This window comes from Ochotona princeps, chromosome 13, assembly GCF_030435755.1.
Source record: "Ochotona princeps isolate mOchPri1 chromosome 13, mOchPri1.hap1, whole genome shotgun sequence".
Lineage (NCBI taxonomy): Eukaryota > Metazoa > Chordata > Mammalia > Lagomorpha > Ochotonidae > Ochotona > Ochotona princeps.
The window spans coordinates 40,935,810-40,963,460 of NC_080844.1; the positions used below are offsets into that span (position 1 = coordinate 40,935,810).

The 27,651-nt window shown below is 44.2% G+C and overlaps 1 protein-coding gene across 5 annotated transcripts in view; it reads left to right on the forward strand.

The window, feature by feature from the left end:
• Positions 1-27,651, forward strand: part of LOC101529516 (cytochrome P450 2C14-like) — a 116,338-nt gene that overhangs the window by 52,791 nt on the left and 35,896 nt on the right. For 4 of the 5 annotated variants that reach the window (XM_058671989.1, XM_058671993.1, XM_058671991.1 and 1 more), the window contains 4 exons: positions 11,580-11,721; positions 14,477-14,664; positions 17,580-17,721; positions 18,584-18,996. In XM_058671989.1, the coding sequence (XP_058527972.1) occupies positions 11,580-11,721; positions 14,477-14,664; positions 17,580-17,721; positions 18,584-18,765 (654 nt within the window). In that variant the 3' untranslated portion in view covers positions 18,766-18,996. Of the gene's footprint in view, positions 1-11,579; positions 11,722-14,476; positions 14,665-17,579; positions 17,722-18,583 lie in introns of those variants that run through there. The other variant, XM_058671990.1, reaches the window with a different exon arrangement.

Below are 27,651 nucleotides of genomic sequence, written 5' to 3' on the forward strand. Positions count from 1 at the left end.
AAAATAGAAATTTACAATGCCATGAAGTTAAATGACATGTTACTAGATATAACAGTCTCCATTATACAGCTACTATACATCCCCTTAAATGAAGAACCACAAAACAAAATCAACATCAGAGAGAAAAAAGAAATTAACAACACCAAGAAGTTAAATAACATGCTATTAAATGACTAACGTGTAGCTGAAGAAATGAGAATCAAGAGCATTCTTGAAGAAAATGATGCTACTGCATGATTTAATCAGAAGGAAGTGTTTTGAAAAGATGAAACCAACAGGAAACAACAAAACCCATGTGATACAGTTTCCACTGATCTTTGTTGAAGTGTGTCTCCTCCAGACAATAAACAGATGGGTTTTGTTTTTTAATCCAGTCTACTAATCTATGACATTTGATTGAGCTTAAGCCATTTACATTCAGAGTTTAATATGTATGGATGGTACTTTGGTCCTGTCATTTTAGGAATGGGTTGTTCATTGGTTTAGTCTTCTGTTGTCATTTTACTGGGATGTTCTTCCTGTTTGCCTTTGGTTTTGCTACATGCTATTCGTCTTCTGTGTGAAGAGAACATCTTGAAGTATCATTTGTAGGGCAGGTTTGGAAGAGGCAAATTCTTTTAACTTTTCTTTACTGTGGAAGAATTTTATTTCATTTTCAAAGGCAAAAGAAAGCTTTGCTGGATATGTTATTCTGGGTTGACAATTTTTTTCTTTTAGAATCTGAAATATGTCACTCCATTCTCTTCTTGCTTGTAGAGTTTCCTGTGAGAGATCTCCTGTGGGTTTAGTTGGCATTCCTTTATATGTCAATTGATTTTTTTCACGTGCACATTGAAGGATCGTTTCCTTATGTTCATTTGAAGACAGCTTGATGATCATGTGTCTTGGTGAAGATCGCTTTTGATCAAGCCTGTTGGGAGTTCTGTGCCCCTCCTGGATCTTGTTTCCCAATTCTTTCTCCAGATTAGGGAAATTTTCCTTTATTATTTCATTAAATACATTTGCAAACTCAGCTTCTCTTTCTGCACCTTCTGGGACTCCCATAACTCTTATATTTGGCCTCTTAATAGTGTCTTTCAATTCTTCAATACTTTTTTTGGCCTGATCCAGCTCTGCTTCCAGCTTTTTATTTACTTCCCCCTGGTGACAGGAAATATTTTCCAATTATGAGATTCTTTCTTCTGCTTTTTTCATTCTATTTTGAAGACTCTCCATTGTAGTTTTAATTTGCTTTACTGTGTTCTTAATTTCTGACATATCAGCCTTGATTTGCTTTGTTGCTTCCTTAAATTCTTTGACCTCTTGCATGAGCTTCTCATTGTTGATCAGAATCTTTAAAATGAGTCTTATGGATTCTGTGTGCCCCATTTTCTCGATGTCTTCCTCAGTTAACTCTGGGGTTGGCATAGGGTTTTGCTCCTTTGCAGGGGAGTTTTCGGCAATATTCATTGTGCCTCTGTCTCTTCTTTTGCTCTTGATCATTGTGCTTCTGGTTAGCAGAATCTTCTCCTTGGGGCAGGTTTCTAAGCTGTGTCACCCACAGGTCTACAATGCGATTTTACTTATTGTAGCCACTTGTGCCACAACCTCCAGCGAGTTCCAGGTCTGGGTTCTTATGTCAGATTTCCTCCGTGGTCTTCAGAGCCCCAGCTCTTGGCTCACCCCTCTCTATCTCCTATGATACCATGCTGAGGCTGCACTGTCTCTGCAACCTTTCTCCCACTTCCGGTTGGAGCAGGTCCCAGGATTAGAGAGACAGCAGTTATCCTACATAATTAGGTTGTTGGTGGCGCTGATCTTGTCGAATCCTGTTGGACGTTAGGTCTGGGTGCCACACGGACCTATTTTGACCGGTATGATGCCACAGTTGGTATTATTTTCTGTGGGACCAGTGCAATCCACGGACTTCAGTGAGTTCTTGCGAGCTCAGGACATGCGCAGTTCACTGTTGTCCCCTGCAGTCCCAAAGCTATTGCCACAGTATATAAAATGGCACCTGACATACCACCACTACAGTTCTTGATCTGCTGGCTGTCAGATGCGAGGGCTACCCAGACCTGCCCCGGGCGGAACCTGTAGGATGTTACGTTGATGCAGTTCACCAAGTCAGAAATGAGCTCACTCCCAGCTCAGCGCATGCTCAGTCCTTTCCCTTGCCCTTTCCTCTTTATGCAAAATGGCGCCCAATTCAGCTCTAGGGTGCTGACTGGACTATGAAATCCACCCTGTTCTCGCACTACCTGTCTGAGACCTGCTGCTCTGTCTCTGCTCCTGGTCAAGTCGAACGGACCAGCAGGACAAACAGTTCTTTGTCTGGGTTTACCTCCCAAGCTCCCGATGAAAGTCCTTTTGCACCTCGTTGCTGGTGAAGTTCCGGTTGCTGGTGGAGTTCAGATAGCTATTAGCTGAATGCAACTGGAGTATCAGTCACTGCAACACCACACCTCTGTGCCTGCTGGTTTCCTGCGTCTGTCAGTCTCTAGGTACCCCTCTGCTGTTGTTCTGTCTTTCCTATATCCTGAAATATGTCCTCTCTGCTTCGTCCTTTTAAATGTGTTCTTACCCTGTTCCGCCATCTTGATTCTCCTTCTTTCTAATCTTGAATCAATTCACTAATATTCTTATCCAAGTTTCATTGTGTGCAGAAAGTCAGTTTTCTCTTGATGGTTTTGAAACTGTGCTTACATTCAGGCAAGGTATTTGTGACTTGGGTTAATGTCAGTTTTATTGATGTCATTGTTTTTGATGTCCTTTGTTATTTCCAGAACTGGATTTTTGATTCTGGGGAATTTTGACCAAATTTCAGTCAATACATTTCAATCCTTTTGTATTAGACATACTTTGTTGTATTTCATCTTGTTTGCTGTCAAAGTGTAAATCTGAGCTTCTTAGTTTCACCTACACTCATCTTGAGCTATGGGACTTCTATTTGGGCCTTGCAGACACTTTCATCTCTGCAAGAATTCTCCACCTGTTCATGTGCTCATACCTTGCCCTCTCTACCATGGTGAGCACTGTTATAATGCCATTTTGAGTTTTGTGTCAGATAAATCACATATATCCTATTCACTAATTCACTGCTATTGATTTCTGGAGACAGAGCTTACCATCTTTTTTTTTTTTTTGAGCAGATGTGCCTCTTATTTATTATCCTGGACTCCTTGTGATAGTTTCTATGCATTAGATAAGAGAACTGCTGCTGCCAGTCTTGTTAGATTGGGCATGAAGTAGCATCTCACCCATCCATCTGGATAGCCATTCTGAGATGCCATGTGATGTTCATGTTCTTCACAGCTATTGCCTCTGTTTTCAGCACTCACTAAGAGGTGAGGATGTGCTTTGTCCTGTAGTGCTACAAAATAGTGAGGATATAATACAGACTGTGGAGGTGCAGCTGTACATGTGGGGGTTAGATACACATTTCAGATCATGTATCCTTCTATTGCAGCTCAGAGTGGATGTCTGTTCTTCATTCTCTTTCCATTTTCCAGAGAGAGGATTTGTAGAAACTACCTGCACTCATGTTCTGAATGCTCTGTTAGTCCCTGACTGGGAGACACTGCTGGATATGGACCCACTGCATTTGTATGTCTTCAGTTTCTGTGACCTAAGGAGGATTGGGAATGAGAAGGCCGAGGCACTTGTAGAAATAGGTAGTTGATGATGCAGGAGAATCATAAATATGTGGCAGTCAGTACCTGTATACATTCTCTGCAGGATGAATGGATATGTCCCTAGGTACACTGAAGTACTTAGGGCTAGGGTGGGGGAAATGTGAGGCTTCTGCTTAGGATTCCAGAGGTTTGCTGTGTGCTGTGCATGTCAGCTTCCTAACATGGGCTCACGAAAAGCTCTGCTATTAGCCATGGTGTCACCGGCAGCATATGTTCACAAAGTATATATTTGAACCTTCATATTTTATACTGTGTCCTAATTCTGGAATATGAATCCTGTTATCTTACATGTGCATCCCTATGCAAGACTGCTATTCCTTTGTGTGGTTTGGAAAGACACCAGTTCTAGACATATTGAATTAAGAGGCACACCATGGGTACCCTTGTGTTAGGTCCTTATGTGTTTGGTGTAAAATCTTACTTCCTTAGGACAAAAGTCAGTGCTGGGGTGTGCTTCTGGATTATCTAACACAATGCATGATATGGGATTGATATTTGAGTTTACTACAACTGTTTGTACTGTTTGATATGGATATCTTCTTAGTTGCCAGGTTTCCTGCTGGTGATCGTCACTCCCCATCTACTGCTGCTAAGCAGTGGGAGGATTTGGTTTGTGGGCAGCCTGAATACCAGCTGGCACCAGGCCTTGCCTGCTGGCTGCCTGGCAGTGAGCTCTTGGAGGTATTGAATTACTTTCTAGGGACATCTGTGGATAAGGCCACTGAATGTATAGGTGAAGAATGAATCCTGAAGGACACCCAAAGACAGGACCACTGTGCTTGCAGGTAAGCATGGCAACTGAGACCTGGTGGTTTGGAGTTGAGAGACTTGAAGATCTTTATGGGTCAGACTGATACACCAGCCCACACAGGAGTCTTAAGTTGGGCTTCTTAGCATGGAACATTGCTGACTACTACATGCCACTGTACATGCAAGCTATAGCTGGGGGCCTGTCTGGCAGGGCTAGATCCCAGTACCTGACAGTGAATGTTGGATCAAGGGATGGGTCATATTAGACTGAGCCATGACACCAACCAGCACACAAGAGAACCTCGTCTGGGTGTATTTTGTGGGGGTGTATGGGCCCAATGCTATGGAACTACAAGTCCCACTGGTTAGCTTGAGAGTTTGGATGGCAATCAGCTGAGCTAGGTGTGACCGTGGAACTCACTGATACTCATCAGTACTGTTGCTGGGAACAAGCAGGCCAGGTCCAGGCTGCAGCACCCACATGAGCACCCTAAAACAGAGTGTGGGGCATGCCAGGCCACACTAGCTAATACAAGCCTGGGACGGATGGGGCAGGCCATGCCAGGTAAGGGCCATGCACCCACTGGCATGCATATCTGGTCTTGGAGTGGTTTGAGCAGGGGAACCTGGGAAACTTCCTTAGTGGGTCATTAGCTCCTGCTGATGAGCACATGGTCCAGGCATGGGTGTTGGGCAAGCTGGGCAAGGTAGCTGCATCCTTTGGAAAGTGTGTGAGTTGGTTTTGGAAGGGGGCAGACTCAGTGGGACTGAGCAAACCATTGTCCACTGGCAAGTGCAGAAGCCAGAATGGAGTGCAGGTCATGCTGGACTAGGCTGCTACACCTACTGGTTTACATGAGACAGGAATGAGTGCAGACTGAGTAGGGGCCAGGTTGCAGCACTGACCAGTGATTTAGAACTGGGAGTCAGCTAGACCAGGCCATGCTGCAGCATCTGAAGGCAAAAGCTAAGATAAGGGAGGGATGATGCTAAACTGGGTCGGAGCAACCACTGGTATGCAGGAGATCTATGGTTGGGAACAGACTTGGTTGGGGAGCAAAGAAGATGCCCTGGTTGGGTTGTGGGATCCACTGGTGAGTGCGGGGGCTGGAGTGGGTGCTGCGGTCTGATCTGGACATGGCTGCAATCTCCCTTGGCATGGGTGTGGACTGACTGGGCTAGAATCTAGCATCCACTGATTGTGAAAACCAGGATAGTGTAGGATGGGCTGGTCTGGGTCTCTGCCCCGATGAGCCATGTGTGAGCTGTGTCTTGGTGTGCGCTAGGCTTGGCTGGGCTGTAGCACCCAACAGTAAGAACCAGAATGGGTAGGGCCAGTCAGGAAAGGCTACTATTCCTACTAGGACAGGAAGTAGACTAAGTAGGGCTGGCCCACAGACCCATGGGTGTGCTTGAGATCTGGCTTTGGGAGAGGTTCTGATGGAGGAGCTTGGGGAACTCCTCTGTCGGGACACAGTCCCTGCAGGTGAGCGCAAGAACCAAGAGAGGGAGCAGCTTAGACCAGGCCAGGTTATGGTACCCACAAATTTACCTTTGGCTCAGGTCTGGGGTGAACCCATCACTCTCTGGTAAATCTGACAGCCATAATGGGTTGGGTTGCAGTACCAACCAGTTCACATTAGGACTGGGACTGGGGGCTGGCTGGGCTGGCTGGGCTGGCTAGACTGTAGTCCCCATCAGCATAGCTGAAACTGGGGAAGGGCAGGGCTGGGCCAGGCTACTGCACCCACTGGCAAATTCCAAGGTGAGGCAGACCATGCCAGACTGGGCCACAGCATCCAACCAGCACATATGAGAACTTGGGGAGAGTGAGTGAACCCAGTAGGGGGCCTGCTGGGAGCTCCCCTGCAGAGCCACTATTCCCACTGGTGAGTGTGACAGCTAGGATTGGGGGCAGACCAGGGGACAAAGTGGACCAGTTGGCTGTACATATTGGCACAGGAACTAGGGCAGGGGGTGGGTCTGGTGGGGGTTATTGGAAGTCGCTCTGTCTAGGCTGAAGCTCCCACTGGTTTGCATGGAGCCCGAGTGTGTGGTGGGCAGGATCAAGGTGGGCTGCAATACCCATTAGGTTGCATAGAAGACAGGGCTAGAGACAACGGATCCAGCAATTGCAACTAATAGTGTGCACGTAGGCCAATTTGAGTGACAGAATGTACTGGACCCTGTATTGGCTTGCACACATAAGAATTGGGTCTGGGATTACCTCAGATGAAATTTCGTTGGGAATCCCCCTAACTGAACAATTGGACTCAGAATTCTAACCATGGAGAAAATTGCAGGTTCCATGGTCTGACCATGGAACGCATATGTCTTCAGTGGCTTAGACAGAGCAGTGGATAGCATATCCGGAAGCACATGGAGGATATGGCAGTACACTAGAGCCTGCAGAGGACACCTGGTACCATAACGGAGGATGGAGGACAGAATAAATTGATCAACTACCACAGCCAATAGTTGGCAGTGTATACCTGGGTAAACAGAGACTCTAGGTGGACTATGTCAGCCAGTGGAGTCTGGAGAGATTTCATCGTGATCAGAGTGGCAAGATCGGTAGCAATACAGAACTGTTGAACTATCAAAACTAGTTGAGCAAGGACTTCGAAACATACACCACATCGGGGACCCTGGGATGGTTGGGAGACTGGGAGTGGCTTCTCACCTTATCTCTCCCCTTTCCCCATATACAAGGAGGAATAAAGAGAATGTGAAAACAATGGTCTCAGCCACTTTCCTCTAGCCCTTGACCCTTCACACCCTAACAAAATATGTAAAAATTATAAAAATGAAGTTTACACAATTGAAGAAAAATAAAAATCAAGAAGAAAAAATAAGGAACTATGTTAATTGAGCAACACAGCTGCAAGAAAGGCTGAGTAACATAGTTTTAAGGCAAGCAAGTGATGAAGAGTTAACAAGGAAAGATTGGCTAAATTAATACATTCTTGGTCATACTATGTTATTATTACAGTGCTTTTATTTTTAAAAAATCAAAAATAATTATTACTGACATTGTTTACATAGCTCACAGGAATGCAGGGATGCATGCCCATGAGGATCACTGATTTGTGTTCAGAGTGTCGAGGCAAGAGTTAAGGTGGATGGGAAGAATACTTCCAATTTTCTTTTCTTCCCTTTTCTCCTGTATCTAGGGTGTGGGGAACGAGGGTGAGCAAGGCCACTCCCATCTGTCAAACTACATCAAACCATGAGATGGGGCATTATCACTTGCTGTCATTTTAGAAATCCCAGTATAGAGAAGAATATTCTAAAGGTATTGCTTGAATAGTTTTTATAGTTCTGAGATGCTGTCAGTTTCATTGCTCCAAGTTTGAGAAAATCCTTCCATGGTCCATTGGTGACAGAGCCCTCTGTAGTGTATCCACTCACCCAGACACTTGATGCTAAAGCTCAGCCAGAATAGTTGTCTAACCCATTCTGTTTGCCCACTTCTGACATGGCACTCAACTTCTGTTGGCCTAGATGATCCGGCTGTCTTGATCCCAGATGTATCCGGGTATACCGTTCACTGCACAGCCATCAGCAATCAAGGATACCTAGTCTCAACACATGCATTCCAAGGTTGGATCACAAGTCATATGCTCCTCCTTGTGACTAGAGTTATAGTTCAGTAGTCTAATTTGAGAGTCTTCCAAGAAACCTCACTTGCAATAATCCCAGATTCTTGCATGTGCTGGCTAGTACAGGATTCAGTTCTGTTTGTCACTCGTATCAGATTGTACACACACTGGTGATTACAGTTGTCTGGTCAGTTCTGTCCCCAGTCCCATGTCTTATACAAACCTGTGGATACTCTGAACCTTCCATAGACCTGGCCCTTGCACACATCCCTTGCAGGGAACTGCAGCCTAGTTGGGGTAACTCCACAATCACCTTCACCACTGTTCCTGTGTGTGGCAGTATATTCAGCAGACTAGTCTTGTCTGTGCCACCTCCCAATTGAGCTCTTGTATTCACCTATGGGTGTTGAAGCTAAGTTTATCCTCCTCCCCCTAAAGCAGTCCACAGGTATGCTAATTAATGGATGCAGTGGAGTGTCTGTAGTCCCAGATCTTGCACTTTACAGGAGTTACAGTGGTCCAGTCTGACTCTACTTGCACCATATCTTGACATTTGCCTGTGGATGCTGCAGCAAAGCCCTGCCACTTGGCACTTATCCTGGCTCTTGCATGTGCCAGTGAATGCAATAGCCTGGCCTGGTTTGGCCATCCCCTAAACCCAGCTCACATGCAGCCAATGGTTGTTTTACAGTATATTTTTGAAAATTAAATTAATTTTACTTTTTTATGATGATCACGTGGTTGACCAGGGTGGGAAGGATCCAGAGGCAGAGAAAAGTGGGTGAAATAATTGCTTCACATTCTCTATTTCTTGTTGTCTCTGTCGGAATGGGAGAGATAAAGCGGGAAGCCATACTTAGCCTCCCAAATGTCCCAGTACCTAAGTTTGGGGAACTGCCACCAAATATCAGCTCAGGGTCAGACTATAGTGCATGTTCTGAGGGTTGTGACCAGGTGGTTTGGATAGCTCTGAAATGCTGTCATTTTCACCAATCCAAGTAAACCTCCCAATGTCCTCTGGCTGTCATTGTTGACCTCAAGCCTTCATTCACCCAGATTTTTGTTTTCATCATTTGCTCAGATAGTTGTTCAATTTGCTCTGTTCTCCTTCCTCTGCCATTGTGCCAAATGGGTTGCCATATTCTCCATGTGCATCAGGGTTTGTGTCCATTACTATGCCCTTTTCCACTCACAGGCAGGTTGAAGGACCAGGACCAGAACTCTCACCCTCACAAACCTGGCACCCACTTTGCAGGCGGACTCCAGGACGTGGGTCAGGTGACCCTAGCTCCACTGGATTCCCACCCCCATGGCTCATGAACCTGGCAGCCACCTTGCAGGTGGACCCCAGGACCCCAGTCAGGCAACCAGAGCCCCGCTGGATTCACTACACCCAGGGCTCATGAACCCAGCACCCACCTCACAGGCAGGTCCTCGGCCCCAGGCCAGGCCACTCGAGCCCTGATGGAACCCCCACCCCTGGGGGTTCATGAACATGGTAGCCACTTTGCCTGTGGGCCCCAGCATCCAGGCCAGGTGACCTAGCCCCAATGAAGCTCCCTCCTTTGGGGCAATGGACCCGATACCCACCTTTCAGGCAGGCCCCAGTATCCAGACCAGGTGACAAGAGCCCTGCATGATCCTCCACTCCTAGGGCTTATGAACCCAGCATCTCCTAATCCAAAGCTGGGAAGGCTTGTATCTCCTCAGTGTGAATTGGCTGGTGTTGTGACCTGACTGGCCCCTCCTACACCCTGTCCTAGTTTTCAGATCTGCCAGTGAATGTTAAGATCTGGCCCTGCCTGGTCTGCAGATAGTGTAACATGGCATGGTCAAGGTTGCTCTTTGACTTCGTTCTTGCGCTCACTTGCATGGACTGCATCCCTACAAAGGAGTTTTCCAAGCTACTCTGTTGGGTCTCCTCCCAGTAGCAGATCTCACACACCAGTGGGTACCTGGCCCAGGTTGGCTTTGTCCACCTCCTGTCCTAGCAGGGATAGTGGCCTTGCTCAACCAGCCCACACCCATTCCGGTTTTTGCTGTTGGGTATTGTAATCTAGCCAGACCTACTCCATTCCCAGACACAGCTTTCACGTGGTTCAGTGGGAGTCAAGACCTAGGCCAGACCATTCTATATCCACCCTGGCACTCACAAGAACCAGGGGGTACTGGGGTGTAGCCCAGTCCCAGACCCAGTACACACTTGTGCTGAGGGAGGCTTTAGCCCTGTCCAACCCAACCTGCTGCTCTCAATCTGGCTCTTATGTTCACACATGGGAATCCAAACCCAGCTGTGGTGTCCCCTTAGCTCCCCAGCCAGGCCTGTTTCTTTCCACAGTTCTTACACGTGCCAGTGGAGATTGCAGTTTTATAGGACCACCACAATTATTAAGCTAACCAGCTGGACTTGTATTTCCACAGGGTTGGACCCACAAATCCTCCATACAGTCTACCCACAGACCTGGTTCTTCCGTATGCTGGTTAGAGTCATGTCCCTGCCTAATGTGACTGGCCCCCTGTTCTGACACTCAGTCAGGTCCTGAGATCTAGCCCTGCCCGATAGACCCCCCAGCCCTAGGTTTCATGTGGGCTGGTGTGTGGTGGTCAGCAATGTTCCATGCTAACAAGTCCAACTCAGGAGTTCCATGTGGGCTGGTGCATCAGTCTTATCCATACAGGTCTTCTGGTCTCTTCCCTCCACAATACCAGGTCTCAGTCCACCTTGCTTACCTGCAAGTACAGTGACTATATCACTCAGAATGCTGCAGGAGTCATTTCTCACCTACAGGTATGGTTGCCTTATCTATGGATATCCCTAGGTAGTAATTTGTCACACCCCCCCCCAAGTCCACAGAACTCATAGCTGGGTTGTCAGTGAGTTTTGCGTGATGCTGTTGTTGCACTGGTTGCCTGATCCATGACGGTGCAAGTCACTTTAAAGCAGCTGGAGCTTTAAATTCTGACTCGGGAGCTAGGCTGTAGATGAGGAGGCATATATCTTCCCTCTGGTGGCTCACTCCCCAGTTGGCTACAGCAAGCTGGCCAGGCTGAAACCAGGAGCAAGGCACTACAACTCGGTCTCCATATATGTACAGGAGTCCAAGTTCACAGGTCATCCTCCATAACTTTTCGCAGGCCATAGATCTGGAAGTGAATCAGATGTAGTGATACCAGGATGCAAAGCAGTGTCCATAAGGGATGCAAGCATGTCAGGCAATGGTTTTGCCAGCAAAGCAACAATGCTGTACCCTCCCTTATTTTTGTAAATCAAAATCCTTCCATCTGTTCTGCAGCACTGATCTCTGCACCTGCATAGTTCATTTTGAGTTTCTTTTGTTTGTTTGAACTTTCATATATAGATGAGAACATGCAGTGCATATCTATGTAAGACTGCTTTCACTCAACATGATGTATTCTAGACCCAATGAGTGGAGAGTGTTGTAATACTGCTGTTTCCATTATATAAATATGATTATTTTAGAGAAATATCAGTTCTTTAGGTGATTATGATGAAAAGTGCTAGCACAATATCAAATTTTCACTTAATTCCTAGGAAAAGCACAACCCACAGAGTGAGTTCACTATTGACAACCTGTTGGTCACGGTGTTTGATTTGTTTATTGCGGGAACGGAGACCACCAGCACCACCCTGAGATATGGGCTCCTGATCCTGCTGAAGCACCCTGAGGTCGCAGGTATGAGCAGTGGGAGGGAGCATGGCAGGGCCAGCAGAGACACCGGGAAGCCGGGCCTTAGCCTGCACCTTGTTTATCTCAGCAAGGCTTAATCCTTTAGATTCTGTACTGGAAGCTGCAGTTTGTGCAGCTCCGATGAAGGTATAATGATGAGAGCACTGTGCATTACAGGGAGCATGACTGGGACAGTGAGGACATGAGAGCAGTAGTCACCGTCATAAAGCTGAGGACAGTGACAACAGCTGTGGAGAAAGCGTCTGGGCTCCACGGAGGGGTTTCCCGCAGGCACAGGCTTCATGAAGTGGCCTGGTACTGTCTGCTGGATTTTCCCTGAGAGCAGAACACTTTGAATAGTCTTTCAGAGATCTCTCAGTGGTCTGACAATTTAGGGTCCTTATGCTGCCCAGACATAGGGTCCTGGCATTTCAAAAGACTAGGATTCAAGGCAAACCAAAAAGTAATTCATTCAGAGGCTAATGGGTATATGAGAGTCTATATAAACACTGAGGATGAGAATGGCATTAAAATCTACAACTAGCTTTCTTGTTTTCTGTTTCTTACCAATAAGGGCTCATTTTCTGCTTTCTTTTCTCAGATAGTCCCTAGAAGCTGTCTTGCTGCACGCAGCTGAAATCATGCAGAGGGAGTTAAGGGCTGATGTTGGAGGCTGGGAGGACCAGGAAGGGTGTAGGACACAGACCTGGAAGCACCACTTCACAGTGGGCCAGGGGATGATGTGTGTGTGAGGGGAGACAGCCAGGCCTAAGGGAAGTGATTGTTTACCTGCTGCTGTCAGTAATGAGAAAATTAATATTAGCTGCTTGAAATACACAATAGCATTTGCAAGACTTCTACATTAGTATCTGGAACTGGAGATTGAAATCAACAGTTTAAGCTTGAACATACAAAGGAGTAAAAGAGATCTTAGTTGTCCATAATCAAGGAACTGTTAAGCCACAGTGATGTGTGGGGTGAACACTGATGTAGCAGAAACTGTGATATAAATACTGGAGGAACGGAGTGAGGGAAGAGCCTGTGTGCATGTGTGTCTGTAGGTGGGTCACTTTGACACACTGATGTGGGGGTGGAGAGAGCTGTCCTCATGTCCCCTGTCTGCAAGAATAGAAATTAGTTAAAATAGATAACATCAGCAATTAGTCATTATTTACAAATGTGAATAGACTTAGTAATCTAAAATAAACATTCTATGTTCTCAGTTTTCCATATTTAGGTATATATTCAGAAGATATCAGCTCAGTATCTTAAAGATATACCTAAATTTAATGTTTTTCGTTGCAGTATTTGTAATACTGTAGACATGAGATCCTTGATTCCCCTTGATACTCACTTTATGGATTCAAGAAACATCATACATACATACCCTCACTTAATGAAATGAAATGTTTTTCTTTCTTAAAAAGGATATCCTATATTTTATTTTGCTTTTTAGACTTATTTTAAAAATACCTCAAAAATATTTTTTATTGAAAAGGCAGATTTACAGAGAAAAGGGAGACAGAAAGAGCTTCTTTGTGTTGGTTTACTCCCTAAATGTCTGTTATGGCCAGAGCTGAGCTGATGTGAATCCAGGAGCCAAGCACTTACTCTGATTGTTCCAGATGGGCATAGGGTCCCAAAGTTTTGGGCCATCCTGCACAACTCTTCCAAGACATAAGTAGGGAGCTGGATAAGAAGTGAAATTGCCATGACGGCTTCATCCCACTACACAGCTTTGCTAGCACCAATATCCTATATTTAGAGCAAAATGAGCAGACCTAGATCATATTATGCTATAACAGAAACAAAATCCAGCTTAACAGCGGGAGTAAATTCCGGTAATGTGCGGCACACTGGATGAATACAGTGCATGAGGGCTTACTATGTCTGTATGAACAAATGGTAGAGAGGAGGTTGACGGCTGCAAACCTAAAGTCATGACCAAAGAGAACAATGTCTTGATCAGGACATACTCTGTACTGAAATCTGATATATCATGAATACATGTAATGACAAAATGTTAATTGGAAATTCAAAAATACTTGATGATTTAAATTTAAACCAACTTGGTGAATGAAGTGTAAACTAACCTGAATTAAAAAATACATGCATGAAATGATCACACTGTATTCCATAAGTATGAACAATTTTATCATAAGCAAAAGCAAAAGAAATGTGAGCACAACTTTTCAAAGAATCTCCTGCAGTAGTTCTAATCAGCCATCTGTGTGATAACTGCAAGTGAAAGATACCACATTGCAAATAAATCCACACTAAACACACACGCCCATTGTCACATACATATCTGTTATAGAATCCTATTTACAAATACTATTCATTAGTGTCCTGCAAAATATTTGTTTCTGTTTTTTAAAATATAGTGATTACCATGTCCCAAGTGTCAGTATTTTTTGTTTCTTTTTTAAAAAGATTAATTTATTTGAAAGTAAATTGAGATTAGTATTTCATCAAGAGAATGAAGTATATATATTATTTTAATCAAAGTAAGTGTATACATTACACTGAAAAAGCTAAATACAGTTTCATAGAACATGGTCCAAGTCCAAGCTCAGTTTCTCAGAGGAAGAATTTCCCAGGAACCTCCTGTGTCTGCTTACAGTGATGCTTTCTTGAGTCTCCGTGCACTCTGATCTTCAGGGCTGTTGGACACCTGCCTCCTGCTTCACTCAGCCCTCACCTGCTGTGAGACATGGGTTGTATTGATCCTAGTCCCTGACTCTCTCTTGTGTCTTCTCAGCTAAAGTGCAGGAGGAGATTGAGCGTGTGATTGGCAGAGACCGCAGCCCCTGCATGCAGGACAGGAGCCGCATGCCCTACACGGACGCTGTAGTACATGAGATCCAGAGATACATTGACCTCGTCCCTATTAGTGCGCCCCGTGCAACAATCTGTGACGTTAAATTCAGAAACTACCACATCCCCAAGGTAAGTTTGTTCTTCTTTCAAACACCACAGGTGTGTGATTTTGAAGTTCCACAACTCAAAGAAGCGTTCCAATTTTCCAATAGCACAGCATGATAGTAGTGTGAGCATCTTAAGTGGGGTTTCTTAACGACTGAGTTGTACTGTTTGTGGTTTGCAGGTAAAAACTGCATAAGGCCCCGAGTTGTGGCATAGTGAGTGACTCCTGTGTTTGTTAGTCAGCAGCTCACATGTGCTCACAGCAGCTCCACTTTAGCTCCAACTCCCTGCTGATGTGCCTAGGATAGCTGCAGAAGATGACTCAAGTCCTAGAGTCCCACCCTCACACAGGAGACCAGGGAGATGATTTCATCTTCACTTTGGCTTGTTCTGGCTGCTTTGGCCATTTGAAGAATGAACCGTGCTCTGTCTGTTTTCCCCTCCCTTTCTGACTATTCCTGTTAGTTTTCTGTAAATATATATTTTGAATACATTAGAATGAATCTTAAAAAATTTTTTTTTCTGTTACACATCTTGATTTCTGGAGCCTTAGAATTTTTCTCTTTTTTTTAAATAGGAGAACTACTTTTAGGTAGTAAGTGTTAAGTATCATAGTTTATGAACTTCCAACACTCTGTTAGGATTTGTATCAGAGTGGTATTACATTTTTAGATCAATTTGGAATAAACTGATATACGACCGGTGGAAAATTCCAACTCATGGATTATCTGCTAACTTGTACGTATGATCCAATGTTTTTAAAATGACTTAATTTTAGTTTTCATTGCTTTGAGTTGCACAGATAAAATTATTCCCTTGCGAAAAGATGTTTTCTATTTTATGGTTTTCTTTTGGAAATAACTTCATATTTTATTTGTTTCTGGTATGTGAAATGTAACTGAGTTATTTTGTTATATGGTATCAGTAACCTTCTTAAATTCATTTGTCAGTAATAAAAATTTGTGGGATCATGTGTAATTTCTGTATGTAGAATTCTTTAATCTGTTGCAATGTCTTTCTTCTTTTCATTTTTCCTTATTGCAATACTTGCCTGGAGTGATTTCTTGACTGTGTTTAGCAGAAGCCACGAGTGCAAGCATCCTTGTTGCATTGCTGAGCTCTAGGAGATGTGGAGGTTTAACATCTCACTAAAGAGAATGCTTATGATATGTTTTGTGGATTTTTATCCTAGCTGAGAATTTTCCCCCTTGGTCCTATTCCCTCTTTGTCACGAGTACATGTAAGGTTGCATTAAATGCATTCCCTGCATCTATAAATGTGGGCACACATTCAAGACTGTCTTTATACAATATGTAATCAATAAATACAGGAAGTGCTTACATATTACCTTACACATTCCTATGCAGGTGCACTGGCTTTGCTGCATTTCGTTTTTTAATTTTTAAATTTTATTATTTTTGATATAGTTGTGCATGCTCTGGGGTTTCTCTAACTACCTCCCCAGATCCCATCTGCTCCTCAGTCATTTTCCTTATATAATTACAATAGTATAATTCTTCATAAACAGTCATAAGTTCATCATTGTGGTCATGGACAATGTTAGAGTGTGAACACACTATTATAAAGATAATCCCAGGATTAGGAAGACACCAGGTCTCCTGTATAGCTAGGTTTTTGGTGATGCTGATCTTGCTGCAACCTGCTTGCTGTTAGGTCTAAGGAGCACTCAGACCTATTTTGACCCGTAGGATGCCAAAGTCAGTATTATTTATCCTGTGGGACAGTGCAATGCACTGAGTTCTGTGAGTTTGCTAACAGCTCAGCACACATGCAGCTCACTGCTGTCCCTCCAGTCTCAGCCATTGCCACTCTGCACAAAATGGCACCTGATGTGCCACTGTCAGAGTTCTGCTGGTTGTTAGGTCTGGGGGCTACCTGGACCTATTTTGGGTGGAAGTTGAAGAATGGTGCAATGCACTGAGACAGAAATGAGATTACTCGTAGCTTAGCACATGCAAAGTCCTGTCTCAAAGCTTTTTCCTTCCTACACAAAATGGCACCCAATGTGGCTTTGGTGGGGGTCTGGACTGTGAAATCCACCCTGTGTCCGCACAGAGATTTGGGATCTGCTGCTCTGTCTGCTCCTGGTTGATTAATCAAACATATCAACAGTATGGGAAGTTCTTTGCCTGGGTTCACCTCCTGATCTCCTGGTGAACTCCTCTTCCCACCTGGCTGTGGGAGGAGGTCTGGCTGCCAGTGGAGCTGAGACCACTGATGCTGACTACCGCTGTGGTATCTGTTCAGTGCAATACCACATTGTTGTTTCCACTGCTTTCCTGTGTCTGTAAGTCTTCAGGTACCCTCTGCCATCAGCCTGTCCTCTCCTATTTCCTCAAAAGTGCCATCTCTGCTTTATCCTGGGAATGATTCTGGGAATTTCCTTACCCTATTTCACCATATTGATTTTCTCTGATTTGCTACATTTGTTCGGAATGTTTGTAATTATATTTACGAAGTTTTGCTCTCACACTTATTTCACAAAGCATATCAAGGTAAATATGTGCATTTCCTCAAACATTTGAAAACATTCAAAATTATTTCATTACCATTTTAAAAAATAAAGATATACAGTACAATATTTTTATTATCACCTGCTGTGCAATAGAAGAACAGATTAGAGCAGCAAGTGAGGGCAGGCACCCAAGTGCAGGGTTGCTGGAATACCGGGTGGACTGAGGAGGGACTGGCCACTGAGTTCTCAAGGGCTCAGTACATCAAATGCTATTGGAGGGAAATCATTGTTCCCGAGCTTCTACTCATACTGATTATTGCATGTTGTGGCTGAAATGACACTGTATTCCTTTGCACATGGGTTTTCTCAAAACCCAGATCAAAGAGATTTATGAAGTGATTTCCATCCTTCTTCCCATTGCTTGACTTCCTCAGGATTCAGTTTCTTTGTCTGTTTCATCCAGGGAACGCCAGTATTACCATCACTGACTTCTATGCTGAATGACAACAAAGAATTCCCCAACCCAGAGGAGTTTGACCCTGGCCACTTCCTGGACAAGAGCGGCAATTTTAAGAAAAGTGACTATTTCCTGCCTTTCTCAACAGGTAACCAATTTATTTCTGCATGAATACAAGGTATGGAGTAGATTTTTGTAATCAGTGTAAACGTGGGTGGTTTGTTTTGTGGATCTGCAAGATGCGCTCTTTGTAATGATCAGAGATCCCACTCCTTGTGTCTTACTTGCTATTGACCTTAGAACCATATTTGTATGTATTTGGGTTGGGCCTAAGCAGTTCTTCCAAACTGAGAAACCTGCACTATATGCTAACTGAAATCTGGTGTATAAATACTTTAGTACACAGAAGTTTCTCTTAAATTGTGACTCATCTCAACTTTGCTCATTGATCATGAGAATGGTACATGGGTTGACAACTTAGAGGTACTTCTGTGATGGTCCTCACTTTAATGAGCCATAAAGACTTCATTATTTTTTTAAAAGAATAATTTATAACAAAGAAAATATATGATGGCCTTAATAGTTCTTGAGCTTTAATAAACTTACCTTTTCATTACATTTTATCATGACCTTTTTTGAAGTTCATGTGTGAATGCCCCTCCTTCAACCCATTTTCCTTTAACCTACTGCCCACAATGTGTGTCTATTAAAACTGTAAACTCAGAGTGCTTATATTGTGATAGTAGTTAATTAAATATGTGACATGGAAATTATCATTATTATTTGCCAATTAATATTTGTTGAGTGGGTGATGCCTGACTTAATATGCTGTTATATTTATGTGTATAGCAAGTGTGTATTTCCATGTGTATATCCCATCACCCTCCCAGTTAGCCTGTCTTCCACCCACCCATTGATTCAGTCATTAACCACTTAGTTACTGAATATTTCTTTTGATCATTTCAGACTCAATGTTTAGATGAAAAATCCTCTGTGTTTGTTATTTTCAGGAAAGCGAGTGTGTGTGGGAGAGGGCCTGGCCCGCATGGAGCTGTTTCTGTTCCTGACCAGCATCTTACAGAACTTTAAGCTGAAGTCTCAAGTTGACCCCGAGCACATTGACACCACTCCACTTGTTAGCGGGATAGGCCGTGTGCCCCGGTTTTACAAGCTCAGCTTCATTCCTGTCTGAAGAGGGCAGGTCACAGGGTTGCTGTGCTGTGGTCTACAGCTGTCCTCTTGCAGGCGCCCTGGACCCCTTCCCCCAGCATAGGTTCCTTCCATGTTCTGTACTCTGACATGTCCTTGTTGCTCCAGATCTAGTCTCTACCTGGAAGCTCTGAGTCTCTTCATAAATATGTTTGAATTGACTACCACTTGTTTTAATGCCTGCCTAATGTTGAGCTCTTAATAGGTGATTGCTGCGAAATTGTGGGAGATGATTGACATTTGATAATTCATACTTTCCTATGTATTCTTTCCTATGTATTCAGAATAAAAGCATTATTAGCTGTTCAGTCAGCTTTCAGATTTTTTCCTCTTCAAATAATGTGAATAAGAAATGAAAGAAAATCAAGTCCTAGGAGATCATGCTGGTCCTTATAATGACAACACAAAGATGCAGAAAGTGAAACAGAAAACGAGCTCTGTTTGTTGTCATCTTTAGGTACTACATATTTGCATGTGGAAGAGAGAAACTGTCAGGTGTGGTTTCAATGTACAGGGTAATATTGAAAGGGTTACCAAAGGGCAACTTAAAGTACCCATTGTTTTCTTGATCTCTATAAGCCACTCTCTTCAAATAAACAATCTCGAAGAAACACCCTTCAATTCACAGCTGTAGGTAATTTCGTAGGTTGAATTGTACCTATGTAAGCGTTTCTGTGTTGAGAGACCAGCATCCAATAGCTGGCGTGTGTTCTGGGCCTTGTAAATGCCAAATTTGTGTTAACTACACCAATATGCCAGCATCACTGCTTATTATCTTTTTCTTTTCTATCTTTTTTCTTTGTTCTCAAGATAGTGGGGGAAGGCAGTGAAATCAGGCTGGGACATGCCTCCACAGCCCCAGGCAGTGGTGGTTGGATGGCAGATTGTCCAGGGAAGGGAGTGTGGGAACATTGGAGTGGGAGCAGCTTAAAGTATGTCTGACAGGAATGATTTCTTGGGACTTGCACGGACAGGGCCATGGAGGGGCTAGGCCACAATCCCACCAAGTGAATGTCAGGACTGGGGTGTGCCACATCAGGCTGGACCATCGCACCAACTTGATCATGAGAGAATTGTATGTGGAGCAGATTCTGTAGGGGAATTATGGGTTCACTTCTGTGGGATTGTAGCACCTGATGGTTTATGCAGCGAGCTGGGGCAGTGATTGGTTGATTTAGGCTGGATTGTGAAACTCACTTGACAAGAACTCATTTGGCATTTGTGGGGTTTGGGGCTATGAGAAGACAAATGGGTTCCTGGGTACTGCATCTGTTAGTGCATGCAAGGTCTGGGACTGAGGGCAGACCATGCCAATCAGTCTCACTACCCTCAATGGCTTGCATGATTGTAGGGCTGGGATTAGGGCTCATGGGGGAACTTGGGGACCTCCCCTACTAGTCTGAAGTTCCCATGGGTGAACGCAGGTGCCCAGGCTGGGGGTGGGCCAGGCCAGGTAAGTATGTAGCACTTGTCAGTGTATGTGTCGGCTGGGTCTTGCTGGGCTAGGCCTTAGCACCTGTTGGCATAAACAAGAGCCTGAACAGTGCATGGACCATGCCTGGATAAGATGGGCAGCAACCACTGTCAGTGAGACCTGAGACTATTGATAGGAATTGGCAGGCTGTGTCTAAATACCTGCCAGTACACGCAAGATCCACGACTGGGAATAGGTCTGGTAAGGGAACTCTGAGAACTTCCCCACTGGCCTGCACTCTCAGTGGTGATTGTGAGAACTGGGGCTATGGCAAATGAGATTGGACAAGGCTGTAGCATCCGATGGCATGCTTGTGGGCTGGGTCTGGAATGGGCCAGACTGGACTGGGCTCCAGGATCTGTTGGTGTTCACAAGAGACAGAATGTGTGTGGGACAGGCCAGGGTAGGCTGCAATACCCACCATGTCACATAAGATCTGGGTGTCATGGTGGGCCAGGCTGGACTAGGCTATAGCACCCATGAGTGAGAGCCAGAATGGATGTGGGCTAGTTAGGGTAGACCTCATTACCCACCTGTGAGTGCCAGTTCTGGGGGCTGGTTATGTCAGTTTGGGCAGCTAAACCCTTCAGCACAGAGGAGATCCGTTGTGAGAAAATGGCCTGTGTGGGAACTTGGGGAACTCCCCTTCTAGGGACAACTCTTGCAGATAAGTATGAGAACCAAGGGTGGAAGCAGGCTATAGCAGGCTGGGCTATAGCACCCATTGCCGAATGTGTGAACTCGGTGTGAGGGCAGGTAGCAGGGTCATCCACAGCAAACACTGACATGAATGAGAACAAGGACACGGTGCAGATCAAGTCAGATTGGACCACAACATTTGTCAGTTCACTATAGGGCTGTGGGTGGACCAGGCTGGGTAAGGTTGTTGCACCCACCAGTGAGAGCTGGGCTGGAGGTGGGCCTGGCTAAGCCAGGCTGTCGTACCTGGTTTGAATTTGGAGATTCGGGGTGGGCCATCTGAGACTGGGCCACAATAGCTGCTGACACATGCACCACCCTGGGCTGGAAACTGTGTGGGTGGGGTAACTTCGGTAATTCCTTAGCTGGGTTGCTGCTTCCACTGGTAAGCCTGAGAGTTAGAACTAGTGTGGGATAGTCTGGGGGCAGGTTGGGCTAGGCTAATGCTATACCTTTGGGGACACATGAGAGCCAAAATGGGTGTGGGCCAGTTGAACTAGGCTGTAGTACCATCAGGAAAGTTCCAGGAACTTGGTATAAGTCATTTCAGCTGGACTGCACTACCCTCTGGCAGGTGCAAGATCCAGCTTTGGGAACATGTCTTGCAGGGGAACTGTGGGCACTCCCCTGTTGAACTGTCCCCTCCAATGGTAAACATGAGAAGCCGGGCTGGGATAGGACAGGCTGGACAAAGCAGTGGTAGCTGTTGGCATGCATGAGGGCTGGTTTGGGGGTGGGTTGGGCTGAGCTAAGTGCCAGCATCCATGGGTATGCATGAGAGTTGGAATGAGATGTGGGTGGGCCAAACTAGGCTGCAGCAGAGACTGAAACATGCAACAACCATGACTGGATCTGGCCAAGTGTGTGTGTGAGGAGGTTTGGGGGGTCACCTAGACTAGCTTGCAGGACCCACTGATACCCATGAGGACTGGGCCTGTGCAGACTGGCTGGGCTGCAGCACCCGTCAGTTTACATGAGATATGGGTGCATCGATAGTGAGGAGGCAGTTGCATCTAGCAGTATGTTCATTGGCTGGTGTAGGTGGCAAACTGAACCTGACCCTGCACTGGTTGGTGCATACAACAGTCAAGTCTGAGATCACTCCAGGCCTGGTTTCTTGGGGGAACTATCTAACTGAAATGCTGGTCTCAGACACTGGCCACAGGGAAACTCTCAGGATGTGTGGTCTGACCTTGGAGTACATGTATTTAGACTGGGCCTCCTTCATTGCTAATGAATAACATGCCCAGATGCATACAGGGAGACACTCAGGCCAGCTCATCTAGACCAGCAGTGGATTCAGCTGCCTTTTCAGAGGATAGAAAGCAAAAGAGGTATGGGGCCCAGCATAGTGACTCAGTGGCTAAATCCTTGTATGTGTCAGAATCCCTTAGGGGTGCCAGTTCATATCCTGGCTGCTTCATTTCCCATCCAGCTCCCTGCTTCTGGCCTAATGGTAGGGAGGAAGCAGTAGAAGATGGCCAAAACCTTGGGGACCTACACCCTTGTGTTAGTCCTGGAAGAATCTCCTTATTCATGGCTTTGGATCAGCTCTACTCGGTTCCTGCTTTTGTAGCCACTTGGGGAGCGAATCAGCTGACAGAAGATCTTTCTGTCTCTCCTCACTACAAATCTGCCTTTTCAATAAAAATGAATGAATAAATTTATATATAAAAAAACACAGCAGGTAGGATAATTCTGTTGACCAAACTTCATAGCATGTTCCAGGGTCTGTAAATACACTAAGGTGGAAATTGTCCATCAATAGATCTTGGAAGGATTTTCTCAACCATGGCTCAATGATATGAACAGTGTCTCAGAACTATCAAAACCACTCCAGTAACATCCTCAGAACTCTTTTTTCTACATCAGGTCTCTTGGGTGTCATCAAAGCACTGTGCCCACTCCTCTCATGTAGACACAGAAGAAAGAAAAGACGGAAGCATGTGTCCCACCTACCTTCTTCTATGTCTGATCTCCCCCAGTATCATTGGAGGCCCACATGTGCATACATTTCTCTCAAATGGGTGAACAATATTAAAAATAATAATAAAAAATTAAAAGCAGTATATATACATCCACCTTAGGAAATTCTAGAAAAAAGAATAAATTAGATTCGGTTGAATAGATATACATGTAAGTTCAGTTGAATAGATTCACATGTCAATACATGTATTCTCATAGATGAGCTGTATAATGGAGAGCAGTTCATGGCAATTGAAGATACACTGCAGTATGCATTTCTACTCCCAAATAAAAGGAGGACTCCCAGGGAAACTGTTAAATATACCTTGATAATAGGAGACTATGCTTACTGCCATTGTCTATACCTACAATGATATGACACACTTAAATAGAATGTTGGCTTTGTGACTCTTACTGAATGTCTATGCTATTATAATAACATAGAGGAAAATAGCTGGAGGGGAAAAGGAATGGTGAGGGAGTCGAAAGGGAAATCCCTGCAACTAAGGCATTGCATCATGAGAAAATATGATAGTTATGCAGAACCACATTTTTTGACTCTTCATGTTATCCAGCTATTACATTCCTTAGTTTTATTCAGATGAGTTGAGATCTTCTATCCACTTAAGACCCTCAAATGATGCTAACAATAGGTTTTACGTCATTTTCAGAAATTGAAAGCCATCAAAATATTCTGTAATAACTGAATGGATAAATAAATTACAGCATATCCAATAACTGAATTGTTTGAATCGCCATGTTTTGTTAACATTGTTGTCCATATAACTGTGGTGTTAGCTGTAGTACGCCATAGCACATGTCAGAGATGTCAAGTCAAATCCCTTTTTCCCTTTTTGTAAATGATAAATTTATTTATATGAGAGTCAAAGTTAGAGAGTGAGCTGGAGAGAAGAGAGAGAGAGAGAGTTAGTTTTTCATGGAGGTTTCCAACATGGGTGCTGGAACTCAAACACTTGGACCATCCTCTGATGCTTTCTCAGGCACATTAGCTGGGTTGGAAGAGGAGTAGGAAAGACATGATCCAGTGCCCATATGGTATGCTGGTGCTACAGGTGGTGGATAACCTACAGTGCAAGAACAATGGTTCTTCTAATTCATTTCTTGTCATTTATGATTTATATGACTTCTGATAGTAGTGATTATTTACTTTAATGGCTAATAACTCAAACTATTTTAACTGATCTCACTGATACTGTTGAAAATATAATAATAATAATAATAATGTATTTGGGATTATAAGATGATTGAGAAATTAAATGTATCAGAAATATAAATACAAAAGAATGAATTTGAGAAAGAATCTAGGAATAAAATTTATGAAGTAGGCACAGTAACCATGAAACAATACAATGTTATTGGAAAGTGGACTTGGATTTAGGGGCCTGTGTATTGCACAGTTTAAGCCACCAAGTGTGATGCTGGCATCCCATGCTAGGCACTTTACTTCTGATCCAACTCTCTACCAATGCACCTAGGAAGGCAGTGGTGGGTGGAGTAAATACTTGGATCTCTGCCACTCCTGAGGAAGAGCTGCATGGAATTCCTGGTTCTTGGAATCAACCTGGCAGAGATCTGGCTGTCTCAGCCATTTTGGAGGTGAACCAGTGGATGGGAAAACTCCCTCTTGCACTTTCACTCTATCATATAAGTATGTAAATAAATAAGCAAGCAAATTCATAAAAATAATGTGTTTTTAAGACATGAAGATATGTGGAATAAATTTATGCACACACCTAAGTGAAAGAAGCCAGTATATAAAGCCTTTATGCTGTGATATCCAGGCAAACTCTGTTGATGTGAAGATTACTTGTGGAGAGGGGTTTAACCTTGAAGAAGGAAATGCATTAGCAGCGACCAAACGGTTGTAGGGCAGTGAAACTGTTCTGTTTGATAGCATTATGATATATGCAGTTCATTGAGTGTTAGTTGGAAGAAAGGAGTGCACAACACAGAGTGAACCCTTTGTGAAATATGAACTCTGATGTGTCAGTGTTGCCTTGTTGATTTTTGAAAATATTTTCGGTTATTCATTTTGAGAAACAGGGTTACAGAGAGCAAGGCAGAGACATGGAGATATCTTTCTTTTCCTGGTTCACCTGCCAGAAGACTGCAATGTCCAGTGCTGGGCCAGGCAAAACAGGGCACTGGGAGCATCAATCTGGGTGGCAGAGGTCAAAGCACCTGTGTCATCCTCTGTTACTTTACCAGGGCCATCAGGTGGAGTTGGATCATGAGTCTAGCTCCCAGGTCACACATTGTTGCCCATAGGGAATGCTGGTGTCACAGCATCCTTACCTGGTATGATATGTTTCTTGTGCTGGTTTGCTGAATTTTAACTAATGAGCCTTACTGACTGGTGATATTGATTGTGGGAGAGGCTGTTTGGGTGTGTGGAGGATATGTATTGCACTGAAGTACTTCATAGGGAATACTTCTATAATCCTGAAAGTGCTTTCTAAAAGTCAGGTCTAAGCATTAATTTACAGGGTTGGTTCTTGACTTATCAGGACATGCAGTCACTCAAGTCCTAAAGGTTAAACCCTAAACTGTTTTGACCCTGATCTTGACAAATTGATGCTGTAATTATTAACTAAACTTATCAAGCAAATTACATTTTATCATAAAAAGTGACTCTTAGCACACAATCAATAACTGTTGGGCAATCCTGCAGACTTGAATGCTACTGGGTTAAAGGGAGTAAGAAAGTGGTTTCAGGCACCAGCGTGAGCTGCAGAAGCTGTAGTGTGCTGTCCTTGGGAAGCAGGGGACCCTGTGAGGTTCTCCTCTACATTCCTCTAATAGGGAGAGTTTTATCTTAAGCAAAGTCTGTAGACTCTAAACCATGTGATTTCTATGACTCTGTAAATCTCCTGTTATCATGATGAATAAAGCATTGTGTAACTGGGTTTGAAAGCAACAATAGATTTTTCTCTTTAGAAAGACAAGCCAAATGCCATGCTGCTCTCTTCCAACACACATGGCTTTGCATCAACACTGTCTTTAGTGATCAGGTAAAGTTTAGGACTGCAGTGATGCTGTGATGCAGATGAGCACTGAGTGCCCCTTGCTGTTCAGGTCTGGGTATGGTGGTCTTTGTGTCCTGTGGGTCAGCTATGGTATATCTATCTCCCATCCTCTCTACCACACTGGAGAAGATTGTTGTGTGTATATTTGTTTCATTGCTGTGCATTATCTCGTGTTTATTTGTGACAGTGGGAGGCCAAAAGCAACAGAAATGGCCTTGTGTGGAGGTGACTATGGAGGTGGAAGTGTAGTTTCCACATTCGTTTTCAGTAGATTCTCTTGTGCTGGTTCTTTCCCCTGATGTGCTGGGCAGGTCTTACCCCTTCAGTGACAAAATGGGAGAATTCCATCTGTTTTCCTTGCTTCTGTGTGTCCTGTTTCATTATTGTTGGATCAAATAATGATTTCCCGACACCTTGAAGCCTACACTTTGTTTTACCTGAAATGCAGAGACAAAGGGAGAACAATATCAGTGTGCATCTGTGCACCTACACACTAGAGAGAGAGAGAAAGAGAGAGAGAGAGAGAGAGAGAGAGAGAGAGAGAGAGAGAAGGTCCCATTTCTGTTGGTTCACTTGCTAAAAGCCACGTGTTCATGGCAGGGCTTCATAGAATTCAGAAGCCCAGAACCATAAGGGTCTTGCACTGGTGGCAGGGCCCACGACCTTATCCGGTATCTGGTACTTCTCTCGATGCATTAGCAGGAATCTGGATTAGAAGCTGGTGAGCCAGTAATGCAATTGTCACTGCAGTAAGTGTGTGGACATCATGGCTAACCCACTGCAGCTGTAAACCTGCCCCACACCCTGAGCTTTATGACCAGAGGGGTGTCCATTTAATGTAACAAATGTTTGAATTTGCCTTTTTGGGCTAACTTTATTGTCCAGGTAATTGTGTTGGTTGTAGTACTCATACCACATATCAGAAAATCTGAAGTGAAATTCCTCTGTGGTTTTCTTGAAAGATTTGTTTATTTATTTGAAAGTCAAAGTTACAGAGAGAGATATTTTTAAAAAAGGCTAATTTTACTTTTTTTGAAAAATAGATATACAGAGAGGAGGAGAGACAAAGAAAAACGTTTTCATTCCATTGATTTACTCTGCAAGCATCTGCAATAGCTGGATTTGAGCCCATCTGAAACCAATAGCATAGAGTTCGGAGCCTCTTCTAGGTCCCCCACATGGGTGCAGGATCCAAATGCTATGGTCCATCCAAGACTTGCTTTCCCAGACCACTGTCAAGGAGTTGGATGGGAAGCGGGGCTGCTGGGATTAGTATCCTGGTGTGTGCAAGATGAGGACTTTAGCTGCTACTCTACTATGCCGGACCCGAGAGAGAGAGAGAGAGAAAGAGCTTTTCATGGAGGTTTCCCACATAGATGCCAGGACACAATCACTTGGGCCATTCTCTGATGCTTTGTCGGGCATATTAGCTGGGTTGTAAGTGGAGTAGGCAAGACATGATCTGGTGCCCACATGGTATGCTGGCACTGCAGGTGGCGAATAAGCAGCTGTGCAACAGCCTTGGTTCTTTTTTGTGTGTGTCATTAATGATCAGTATGACCATAATAATGACTTATTCTTTCTGCTCTATTTTGCACTCAGTGGTGAAAGATATACACATCTGTTTAACTTATAACTTGCTGTAGGTTTGGGTACTGCATGTATGAGAAGCTGTTTCATGGTT